The sequence below is a fragment of the Centroberyx affinis genome, unplaced genomic scaffold (genome assembly GCF_046629955.1).
Source record: "Centroberyx affinis isolate AG114_WGS23_722 - 3 ecotype Tasmania unplaced genomic scaffold, CSIRO-AGI_Caff_v1 ptg001646l_1, whole genome shotgun sequence".
Classification (NCBI taxonomy): domain Eukaryota; kingdom Metazoa; phylum Chordata; class Actinopteri; order Beryciformes; family Berycidae; genus Centroberyx; species Centroberyx affinis.
This window is the reverse complement of record NW_027280079.1, coordinates 14,362-27,102: the sequence shown is the minus strand read 5'-3', so window position 1 is coordinate 27,102 and position 12,741 is coordinate 14,362. Positions and strand designations below refer to the sequence as shown.

Below are 12,741 nucleotides of genomic sequence, written 5' to 3'. Positions count from 1 at the left end.
AACATTACAGCACAGATTGTTCCTGTAGATATACAACATATCCACCTCCTCAAAAATTGAGTAAAGCTCTTTTTTGCCCATGGAGATGATTTGTGTGATTTGCTCCACATAAATACTTTCTTATTTATTCTGTCCTCTGCCATTTTGATTAGACGGTTCCGCAGTCGGATCTTTTTTTTTTTGATTGTTTTATTTGATTGTGCATGATATTGTTATGTGCAGATTATGTAGACTGTCTTGTAGTCTAGATAATCAGGCGAGCAGAGATATTTGGGATTACATCTCCTTGCATATTCTGATCAAATTACAACAATTACAATTGTAACCAAACACTACAGCAGCTGGTCTCACTGATCCCTCCTCTCTGGTTGAAGGTGTGCTAGTCAGTGAAATCAGCTGCTATAGTGATTGTTTGGAATGAAAACCATAGTCTTGGTCCTCCATAACACCTTCATTTAAAGAGCACTTATCAAAACAGCTACAACATGCTTTACAAGAGAAATGAAAATGTGACCAATTAATAAGGGAAAAGATTAGAAGACTAAAGGTGAAGCATTGTCTCTTAGGGGAAAATATGAATCAAAGTTTCAGGGACCTGGATGGATTTTGGCACTATCACCGATTTGATGGGAGGAAAAAGTTTGCGTCAGTAGAAAAAAAAAACGGCAGCAAAATGCAGCACTGTGCAGCATAGTGGTAGGAGTTTTAGGTGGTATGGCACATTTAGTCTGCAAAGAAATTAACACTGAGTCGTGTTCAATGCTAGCTTTATTGGCATTTTCTTTGCCCTTCATTTTGAACAGGTCCAACTGGGTATAATGGCCAAAAATCATTTATATTTTAGGGGCTAATGGCGCAATGATCATGCAAATGCATAGTCAAGTCAGAAATAGGGAGCACATGACAGCTGAGGCCAGAGGTAGGGACTCGAGTCACATGACTTGAGTGACATGACTTGAGTCACAGTTTTAATTGCTTGAGACTTGACTTGATACATGAAGACTTGAGACTTGACTTGACTTGGGTTCTGCTGACTTGGGACTTGACTCTGACTTGTACTCTGATGACTTGAAAAGGTTTCTAAAGTCTTGACTTGAGATCTTGTGTTTGTGTAAATGACTCAGATTGAAAGTGATGAGATTTGTTCCAGCAGACGACTGAATTTAAATTCTGTTTTCTGAATTTGTATGAAAATGATTGAATTTATTGAAGTTGAAACTGATTCTAGAAATCAAACTCATGATGCTCTTACCACATTTTTATCCTATTAAAACCATATTGCATTAGTGTGATTGATTTAGTTTTCTTTAAGATATTAAATTGATACTGGACTCTTGATTTGTTCTGACTTGACTTGCTGTTCTACATTTAGACTTGAGACTTGACATGACTTGACTTGGACTTGACTTGGTAATCTACAATTAGACTTGGGACGTGACTTGAGACTTGTGCCTCAAGACTTGAGACTGACTTGGGACTCGAGCGAAGTTGACTTGGTCACACCTCTGTCTGAGACTCAGTGCCTTAATAAATGTACAAGCAAATGTTAAACGACTGATGATGGTGTATCGAGATTTCTTTTCTTGTCTCGCACTTTACTTGAGGGTCTTAGAATTATTTTTGTTTTATTCCTTTTTCCCCAAGCCTGTGTAGGCATCCTTCTTGGTTTTTTTTTTTAACTGTGCACATTCCTGTCCTCTTCTCATACGTTGCACATTGTAAGCAGCTTACTCACCATCCATAATTTCATGGACTCGGGCTTGAGGAACGCAGACACCCACTATTTAACATTTCTTTTATCAGCCAATATAAACCTGTTCTTGATTTCTAACTGGTACTTTCCACTCCAAAAGAGCTAGATGCAGTGGTGTGTTCTTGTGCGTGTCTCTGATGTTAGTCAGACAGTGGCAGCGCAGCAGCTATTTTAGGCATGTGTCATTGATGCGGTTTCATTGAAAAGTGGCGAGGGAAGCATAACGGCTGTAGTTTCACAGATAAGTCTGTAGCAAAATGTAAATGAGACACATTCTTATCTGCTTACAGTTTTGGTACACTGGCTTAAAATTAACATAGATTTGAATCAGTCAACTTTTAACCTCTCTGCTGAGTTGTCATGGTTTCAGAGTAGGACAGATAGCCGAGGGCTGCCAGGTTACTATGTGGCACACTCTGAACCAGTAATCCCTTAAAATAACCTTACATTTACATGAATTCACCCCTTAATTGATGCAAAATCTCCTTAAAATTAATGAAGGGAGTTATTGATGGAGACTCCATTCCAATGGAGACCCCTTCATTTTTGACTGCTTACTTTCCAATTTAGGTAACACTTTACAATAAGGGTCACTAAGTTAAGGGTTAATTAATGCGTAATTTACTAATGGTGTTCATGTTAACTAAGGTATTAATTTCTACATTATTTAATAGTTTATAAAGATGACTATTTAATAATGTATAAATTAATACCTTAGTTAACATGAACACCATTAGTAAATGATTACCAGACACATTAGTTAACCTTTAATTAAGGGTTAGTTAATGCTTATTAAGCATTAACTAACCCTTAACTTAGTGACCCTTATTGTAAAGTGTTTCCCTAATTTAATGTAAAATTCAGGGAGACAGGAACTTTCCATTAATAACTCATTAATAACCTGTAAACCTGCACAAAAGGCATGATAAATCCCTTAAATTCTAGTGTCTCTGTGAATCAGCCCATGAATAAATCCCTTATAAACCCATGATACTAACCTTACTTTTTTTTTTTAAAGCTACAGTATGTTATTTTCATTGGATAACTAATGTTTATGTAATGAGAAATTAAGGACATTTCAGGGATAAAATTAAGGGGTTTGTTTTTTTCGACACTAATCCATGTTTGTTAACAAAACCTGCAATTCTTTTACCTAAATAAAATTAGGCTCAACTGAAAATATAGTATCACAATTATTATGATTCATTGGAATGTGCTAAAGCTACTATGGAGGCATTTTCAACTGATGTGTCTGATCCTTCCTAATGCAGCAAAAACACATGAGGTAGCATTGAAATGTGATGGTGTGACCTTTTCACTTTACTCTTCTTTTATTTCTGCAGCCGACAATGCAAAGCTGGGACTGGTTGAGACCAAACTCGCTATAATTCCAGGAGCAGGTAAGCTCGGCTTCCTTTCCAGTTTTTTATTTTTATATTTAAGTGACGACAGAGGTTTGCCTTTAAAAACCTGCATCCAGCTGTCAGTGCACCGCAAGTGGTGCAGTTGGTAGATTTAAGAAATGGTAATGCTGACGGCTTCATGCTGTTTTAATATTAGCCAGGCTTAAGATATCATAAGGACTTTTCCTCTCTTTTTGTTGACATAACTGTGCCATACCGCATTACTTTCCCCCCAGAATAAACATTTTCTGAGTTCTTTATTTAATGGCCAATAGTATGCCAGCTTATACACCATGAAACATTTAGCAAACAAAATTACCATGTCAGACTGTAAATACAGCCATAAAACTGAAGTGAGTAGAACCTTATTTAGCTAAACCCTTGGGAATCTAATTAAATATTTGAAACGCTGATGTGTTGAAGTTCCACTTGACAATATGAATCGTCGACTGGAATAGTAATAAGATGCATTTTGTGGGCACAGTGCAGAAGTGGTGGCTTCTCTGAGTGGAAACATAGAGGCATGTGCACTACGGGAGATATAGTCGAAAATGGGAATCTATTGAGATTTGACTAACTTATTAAGTATAACCAGAGAGACTTTTTAAAATGCCATCAAATTCAGAGTTTTGCGGTAACACCCATTATCTCCCTGATTATCCCTGATTATCTCACTGAGCACTGATTAAAGAAACTATCCATCAATCAATCAGACTTTATTTATATAGCACATTTCACATGAGCCAATGCAGCTCAAAGTGCTTCACAACATGCAATGGAATAAAACAACCAGAAAAGAAAGATCAGAAAAAAATTGATTTTTTTTTCAACAATGTTTTAGTTTTTAACATTTTATAAAAGTAAAATGCATACTTACAAATATCAAATATTATAAAAATATAAACATATACATGATATATACATAGATACATACATATTAATGAACAAACAATATTAGAATGATTACAAATAAATAAATTAGTTAACTCCCATTACATTTATTTATTCATTTATTTATTTATTTATTTAAGATTTATTTGGCAGAAACAGTACACATCAATCAACATTTTAGTTCACACTTCAATGTAAATGTGTCAGCCAAGGGGCTAATAATAATACATAATTGGTAAAATACTAATCATAATGACAATAATTATTAAAAAAAAACCCATTACAATAGAAGCACTTACAATACCTAAATATTCATCACTTATATTGCACTACATTCATCTAAAACAGTTGCTTAAATGACCTCTATTGCAGAGGCTATAATTACCCTTCCCCAGACTCGTCCAACATATGATATAAATCCTTGTCCCTAATATAATTTATAAATGGGCCCCAGATATTTTGAAACCTTTCTTGTTTGTCTTTGAATGTGTATGTCATTTTTTCCAAAGGTAAATACGGAGACATTTCCTTAAGCCACTGCCCAATACTTGGTCTGCCGGTACTTTTCCATGTTAATGCCATAGATTTTTTGGCTTGTAAAAGGCACATGTCTACAAAGATTTGTTCTAAAAATAGAGATTTGAGTTAGAGATCAATAAATGAACCTTAAAATCAATGCGGAAACTAATAGGTAACCCGTGCAGAGACTTAGGATCTGGGTTAATAAGTGCTCTACTCCTGGTCTTATTTAACACTCTAGAGCCTGAGTTCTGTAATAATTGTAGTTGGCTTATTGCTTTTTTTGGGAAGATCGGAAATCGAATGGCGAGAGAGGCGCACAAACCGCCACTCTTCTGCATTTCAGCATGATATTGGCAATGCCATCAATGTTCTTTCTTTTCCTTCTTTTGACAACGTAAAGCTGTAGTCCGAAAAAGACTTGGAAACGCAGAAAACGAGGCAATTTCAGAAGATGAGTCTAATTTATTGGAAAAAGAAAACGGGGGAACTAGGTCAGCCCATGTATGGCTAAGCTCAGCTGATGTTGTCTTCCTCTGTGGAGTTTTTCAATAAACCAAGCTAACTGCCCTGGTTGCCTGGTTCTGAGAATAGAGGCGTATCTAAAGAGTGCACACTACCACAGCGTCCTGTCTTTTTATAGAAATGCATCCAGGTTAGAGGAGAGGAGAACCGTCTCAGGGTTTTTCCACTGAGCTTGTACACTGATTAAGGCATGTGCATGTACATAGATCACTGGATGTTTTATTTCTAACGGCAATTGTTAGCAGTAATTCTAAATGGGTTCAACTTCTTTACTGTCAGATCGAAAACCCTTCGTCGATTAGATGCAGCAGCTTATGTTATATTTGCTATACTCTCTGGAATGGATTCAATTTGGCTTAATCCTTTCTAGTTTAATGTGCGAGTTCAAAGAGGTCACAATTTGGTTTGGTACTCGACAAACGTGAAGGTGATCTTTGGGTGGAAACATTACCAAACAGCTGTCGATTTAGCTTTAAAGAGTAACTAAACCCCAAACCTAAGTCTGTGGTGAAGCCTGACACCTAATGGTGAAAAGTAGGGTACTGAACTGGCCTTCTCCTATTGGCTGGTCTTTGTGCCACCTGTTGTACTCTATAGAAGGTGACATCACAGGGCACAGAGACCAGCCAATAGCAGATGGTCAGTTCAGTACCCTACTTTTCACCATTAGGTGTCAGGCTTCACCACAGATTTAGGTGGGGTTTAGTTACTCTTTAAGCTTTCAGATTGTGGCAGTTAATTCAATTCAATTCAAATCAATTCAACCATATCGTGATATTGAGTTCAACCATATCGCCCAGCCCTAGCCTCTGTGTTGGCTTCAGAGTGCAGTTTGTCATCAGTGACACTGCCCAGGTATTTGTACTGGTGTACAGCTTCCACTGGTTCCCCATGAATTATGGTCGCAGTCCTTCCCACTGGTGAAATCCACGAACATCTCCTTGGTCTTGGTGACATTCAGCTCCAAACGGGAGCTGTCACACCATTCGACAAACTCACTGAGGACCGGCCCGTTATCTTGGGCAGGGCCTCAGAGCAGGGAAAGTTTTGACAGCTTGTTGGAACCAGTCTTGAAATGTCGATGCTCAGTTTTGAATCTTTGTAGGAAGGACTTTGTACTTGTGTTTGAGGTTCTGTGGTCGTAAGAAAGTTTTGTAGACTTGAAAAATCTGTCTTTGTAATGCCAGTTTGAATACTTGTGAAAAAAAATTGAATGCTTATAACTTCATGTCTCAATCGGTCTGAGTAATGGTTACACATAATAAAATCACATAATATTACATGCAAAACTTGTAAACTTCAGTGAACACTTTTTAACAAAATGTGTGCGCACTGCCCTAAAGAAATGCAAAATACCTTTCTATCAACTACATTTCATCTTTCTGTTCTTTCATTACCATAATCTGACATTAAAGCTTCCCATTCCTTTCCAAAATGACAACCACCGTGGTGAAATTGATCTCCATTACTATGCAATGTTATTAAAATAAAGTAAGACTAAGAAGACAAGATGCAGTCTTCTTCATTTTTGTCTTCCTTCAAATGTGGCATATTTATTCAACTATTGAGGTTGGGTGGTTCTCCCTCATCCCTCATGACCGAAATAGGAGCTGTTACATTCAGGTTTAAAAAACAGATCTATTGCCACTGTTAATGATACAGACTTTCTGTAACTGAACACAGTAAAAGTATTCCGCCTATTTGAAGTGGAACAGTCAATAGGAAGCGAATACTCCAAAGGGTGATCGATATACTATATGTTGCCAAATCACTGATGCTGCAAGGTGTGGTATCCCAATTCTAACCCAATTCTGTATTGATAAATCAATCAATAATTGAATAAATGCACAAACAAATCGGGAAACAAACGAATGAATTCCTTAAATAATAAATTCTTGACTTGGCAGCAAAGATATTTCAAAGTCAAAGATATTTATTTTTATGCCTCAAATTTGGCACAAACGTCCACTTGGACTCAAGGATGAACTGATTAGAATTTGGTGGTCAAAGGTCAAAAGTCAAAGGTCAAGGTCACTGTGACCTCACAAAAGACGTTTTTGGCCATAACTCAAGAATTCATACGCTAATTATGACAAAATTTCACACAAATGTCTAATAGGATAAAATGATGAAGTGGTGACATTTTATATCCAGAAGTTCAAAGGTCAACTTCACTGTGACATCATAAAGTTTTGCTTACCACTGTAGCTGAGGAAATGATCTTGGGTCATTCTACAAAAACGGTGGAAGTGCTGTCACTTACTTTTGCAGACACCAAAATCCTTTAAGTTGACCTAATAATCACATTAATTATATATGTTCAATAAATAAAGACCGTCTTTGCAATGATAAAACCAAGTTTATTGGCGGAGGCATATAACCTTGAGGCAGTTATATGCCTAAACATTGGCTAAAATATGTCTCCCAGTGAAAACAACTACTTATAGAGTTACTTTGACTCTTGCCTCTCGCAAACAGTACACACAGTACACACAGTACAGTATGGAAAAAAGATGATTTTCTGCACGTCTCTGTAGCCTACTAGCTAACATCTTTCCCCAGTGTAAACATCTGGCACGTATTAGCTGAACTTCAAAATAAAATCCCCCTGCACTTACTCACAGCTTGTTGCCTTGGTAACACAGGTGGTTTTTTTTGGCTGGCCTTGGTATCTTCTTCTCAGTGTGCCATAATGGAGACTAGACCTGGGAGGGCTTGGAATAAAACAGGGCAGGGAAGTGCCTGAATGTATGTCAGTTGAACATGAAATTCCCTGCAATTTTTGAACTATTTCACCTGCTACTACTTCAAACTAAACAACCTCTATCTTGATTTTGCCTGTTGCACATACAGCAGGCCACTGAAGTACCTTCAAAAGATGCAATTGAGAGAGAGCCACAGGGAGTGTTTATTTCTCCATCTGGATAGATAATGTCTTTATTTGTATAGCACTTTTCTAAAAAAGAATATTTATAAAGTGCTTTGATGGTAATAATAATAATAATAATAATAATAATAATAATAATAATAATAACTTACCTAACTTAACTTAATAATACCACAATGAATGATAGAAAAATAAAAAATAAATTATATATATATGTATATATAATAGAAAATAGGAATAAAAGGTAATATATGAGGTAAACAGGTAAACTAACTAAAAACTAAAAACACACAAACAGAGATACAATTAAAAAGAAATCAAACTTTACATAAAAGTGTGTGCCGAAAAAAAATTATAAAAAATAGGAATAAAAGGTAATACAAGAGATAAACAGGTACAACTAAAAAAAAAACAAACAGAGATACAATTAAAAACACAAACTTTAGATACAATAAAACAAAGACAATGATGATAAAGTATGGAACATAAAGCAAGAAAAAAAAAGAAAAAGAAGAATCCTATTCAGTGATATTTAGGTGACCCGCCCATAACCCTATCCAGATCTGAACGTTTCCCCTCCTGAACGTGCAACTGGCGTATCTGCCTATGAAAACGCAGTATTTAGCGATAAATGAATTTGCTGAAATAATAAGCACTGTTACGGTACTGATTGTGCCTCACTGGTGACTTGAGTGCTGACAGCCTCAAGGGTTTTAAGCTGACCACGACCTCTAGGCTGGGTGCCGCAACAGCTGCCTAGCTGCTGAAAGAGGTCATCCCAGTATCTTGTGTCGTGCTCTTTTGACTTCATCCAGTTACAGAACAGCTGAGTAAACCTGTGGCCCAGTTGGCATTCAGCAGACACACTCTCCCTTCCTCAAGTCCTCAATAACACATCACCTCCACAGAGTTGAGAGAGAGAGAAACGTGCTCTAAAAATACACGAGACTAAGCTTGTCAGGAGCATCCGAAGTGAGGGAAAGCTACTTAATTCCTCGACTCTTCCGTTTATAGCAGATTTTCTGTAAAAGGAAAGAAAGGGAAGAAGGCGCCTCGCTGCCGCGTGTCCACTGCCAGTCTCTGCCGGATAGAAATAGGTCACTCAGAGCGCTGGCGTCCATCCAAGTCTTTGGAGATTTAATCACTGCTGGGACACTCCCAGGAAAGAGAGGGACAGAAAACGTCAGTAGTGGTCTAATGCCCTGGAACAATCTTGTTTACTGACCTGCTACTAAGCAGCAGAAAACAGCTAGAACGTCTTTGTCTTAAAGGATGATTCTGCTTCTTTCCAACCCAGGTGTTATTTTCCTAGTTTTTGCCATTGTGACGATTGATTGTGTTGAAAGTTTCATCACTTACTTCATTCATAGCTCCAGGTCGCCAGGAGCGCTGTTGTCCAATACACAGACACAAGGCCAATGGTATTCTCAGTTTATTCAACCGTTGACTCCAAAAAGTGATTAAATCATGTCCTTTCAACAAAGTAGCACTCACACTGCAGTTCCACATGTTTTATTTTTATTTTATTTTATTTGCACACACACAAAACTGCATAAAATCTTCAGCGCAGGCGTCGACCAGGACGGCCGCTTGTTGCAGTTGCTCTCGCTCTTTTCGCACTTTTTCCTAATTATCTTGTTCTATCTTGTTCTTTTAGCTTAACATAGTAACTAGTTAGGTTTCTAAGTTGTGCCCCTCTGTAACCATGCGGTTTAGAGGAGTTTTAATCACTTTTCTGGCGCTTGGATTACTTTTTTCTGAGCGTCATGCCGCCAGTGCACAACTACTCAGCGGCTCTACTGGGACTGTCTACAGCCGGGATCAGCTGATGGCGCTCCGACCGGCCGGCATGGCTGGTGTAACCCACCAAATCCCCGAGGAGCTTAGAAGAAAGTTTCGGGGACGACGGGGTAAAGGAAGGAGGTCAAGACAGCGGAAGGCAGAGGCACGGAGGGAGAGAAGGAGATACAAGCCGTATCTCCCCTCTCTCGTCATGGGAAACGTAAGATCACTGGCAAATAAGATGGATGAGCTAACGGCGCTAGCCAGGAGTCAGAGGGAGTTCCGGGAGTGTAGTATTATGTGCTTCACTGAGACATGGCTGCACCAGGATATCCCCGACCACAACGTCTCCATCAACGGCTTTCAGACTGTTCGGGCCGACAGGGATTGCACCGAGAGCGGTAAGCGTAAAGGCGGAGGGCTTGCTGTTCTAGTTAACAACAGATGGTGCAATCCTGGTCACATTACGATCAAGGAACGTATTTGTTGCCCGGACATTGAACTGTTAGCCGTGGGACTCCGGCCGTATTATTTGCCCAGGGAAATGTCACATGTCATCATGGTGGCTGTTTACATCCCCCCCTCTGCCAACCCGACGTCGGCGTGTAACATCATTCACACCGCCATAGCTCGACTCCAGACTCAGCACCCGAGTGCTCTCATAGCAATCTCGGGTGACTTCAACCATGTCACCATGGCAACAATCTTGCCCAACTTCACCCAGTATGTGAGCTGTCCAACCAGAGAGGAGAGGACGCTGGACTTGTTGTATGCTAACGTGAAGGATGCATACAGCTCTTCTCCCCTCCCCCCCCTGGGTAGGTCAGACCACAACCTTGTGCACCTCAACCCCTGCTATGTGCCTCTGGTGAAAAGACAGCCTGCGACCACAAGGACAGTGAGGAGATGGTCGGAGGAGGCCTATGAGACACTTCAGGGCTGTTTTGAGGTGACAGACTGGCAGGCACTCTGTGAGACGCATGGAGAGGACATTGATGGGCTCACAGAGTGTATAACAGACTACATTAACTTCTGTGTGGATTGCACTGTCCCAGCACAGACTGTCCATTGTTATCCAAATAACAAGCCATGGGTAACAAAGGAAATCAAAGCCATCCTCAACACAAAGAAAAGGGCTTTCAGAGCTGGCAATAGGGAAGAGGTGAGAACAATCCAAAGTCACCTGAAAGGGAAGATCCGGGAGGCTAAAGAGAAGTACAGGAGGAAGCTGGAGCAGAAACTCCAGCAGAACAACATGAGAGAGGTCTGGAGCGGCATGAAGACCATCACTGGTTTCAGGCCGACTGGCGGCAGAGGGGCTGAGGGCGGCTCGGACAGAGCCAACGAACTTAATCTGTTCTTCAACAGATTTGACACAGTGACCCCTGCCCAGCCCCCCCTTGACTCATCTGTCGTCTGCCTCCAACCAACATCTACTCAATCGCCCCCCCCTCCCCCCTCCTACAGCCCCCCATCCTCCACTGAGGGTCCCACTTCCCCCCCCTCTGGCTCCCAGACTGACTGCCCTCTCCAACCTGACAACTCCACCCCTCCCCCTCCCCTACCTGTAACCTCTACAGTGTGCTTCACAGCTGACCATGTGAGAAGACAGCTGATGAGACTCCACTCAAGCAAGGCTGCAGGCCCTGATGGTGTCAGCCCCAGGGTGCTCAAAGCCTGTGCCCCCCAGCTATGTGGAGTACTTCACCATGTCTTCAACATGAGCCTGAGTCTTCAAAGGGTCCCCGTGCTGTGGAAGACGTCCTGCCTCGTTCCTGTGCCGAAGACGCCGCGTCCCGCTGGCTCCAAGGACTACAGACCGGTGGCATTGACCTCCCACATCATGAAGACCCTGGAGAGACTTGTCCTGGAACAGCTCCGACCCATGGTCAAGCCACTCTTGGACCCCCTCCAGTTCGCCTACCAGCCCCGACTTGGAGTTGAGGACGCCGTCATCTACCTGCTAAACCGCGTCTACGCCCACCTGGACAAACCGGCGAGCACGGTGAGGGTCATGTTTTTTGACTTCTCCAGTGCTTTCAACACCATCCGGCCGGCTCTACTGGGTGAGAAGCTGACAGCGATGCAGGTGGATGCCCCCCTCGTGTCCTGGATTGTCAACTACCTGACTGGCAGACCGCAGTATGTGCGCTTGCAACACTGTGTGTCAGACAGAGTGGTCAGCAACACTGGGGCCCCGCAGGGGACAGTCCTATCTCCCTTCCTCTTCACCCTCTACACCACGGACTTCAACTACAACACAGAGTCCTGCCACCTTCAGAAGTTCTCTGATGACTCTGCTATAGTTGGATGTATCAGCAAGGGTGAGGAGGCTGAGTATAGGGCTGTGGTGGGAAACTTTGTCACATGGTGTGAGCAGAACCATCTGCAGCTCAACGTGGCAAAGACTAAGGAGCTGGTTGTGGATCTGAGGAGGGCCAAGACACCGGTGACCCCTGTTTCCATCGAGGGGGTCAGTGTGGACACTGTGGAGGACTACAAGTACCTGGGAGTGTACATTGACAATAAACTGAACTGGGCTAAGAACACTGAAGCTCTCTACAAGAAGGGCCAGAGCCGTCTCTACTTTCTGAGGAGGCTGAGGTCCTTCAACATCTGCCGGACAATGCTGAGGATGTTTTATGAGTCTGTGGTGGCCAGTGCTCTCCTGTTTGCTGTGGTGTGCTGGGGCAGCAGGTTGAGGGCAGCAGACGCCAACAGACTCAACAAACTGATCCGCAAGGCCAGTGACGTTGTGGGGGTGGAGCTGGACTCTCTGGTGGCAGTGTCACAGAGGAGGATGCTGTCCAAGTTACATGGCATCTTGGACAATGTCTCCCACCCGCTCCATGACTTGCTGGTCAAGCACAGGAGCACATTCAGTGCAAGACTCATTCCACCGAGATGCACCACAGAGCGCCACAGGAACTCATTCCTGCCTGTGGCCATCAAACTTTACAACTCCTCCCTCAGAGTGTCAG

The 12,741-nt window shown here is 41.5% G+C and overlaps 1 protein-coding gene across 1 annotated transcript in view; it reads left to right on the top strand.

The window, feature by feature from the left end:
• auh (AU RNA binding protein/enoyl-CoA hydratase) overlaps nt 1-12,741 on the top strand; it is a 34,750-nt gene that overhangs the window by 9,250 nt on the left and 12,759 nt on the right. Inside the window, exon 6 of the mRNA XM_071528275.1 lies at nt 3,097-3,153. Within this exon, the coding sequence (XP_071384376.1) occupies nt 3,097-3,153 (57 nt within the window). The remainder of the gene's footprint in view (nt 1-3,096; nt 3,154-12,741) is intronic.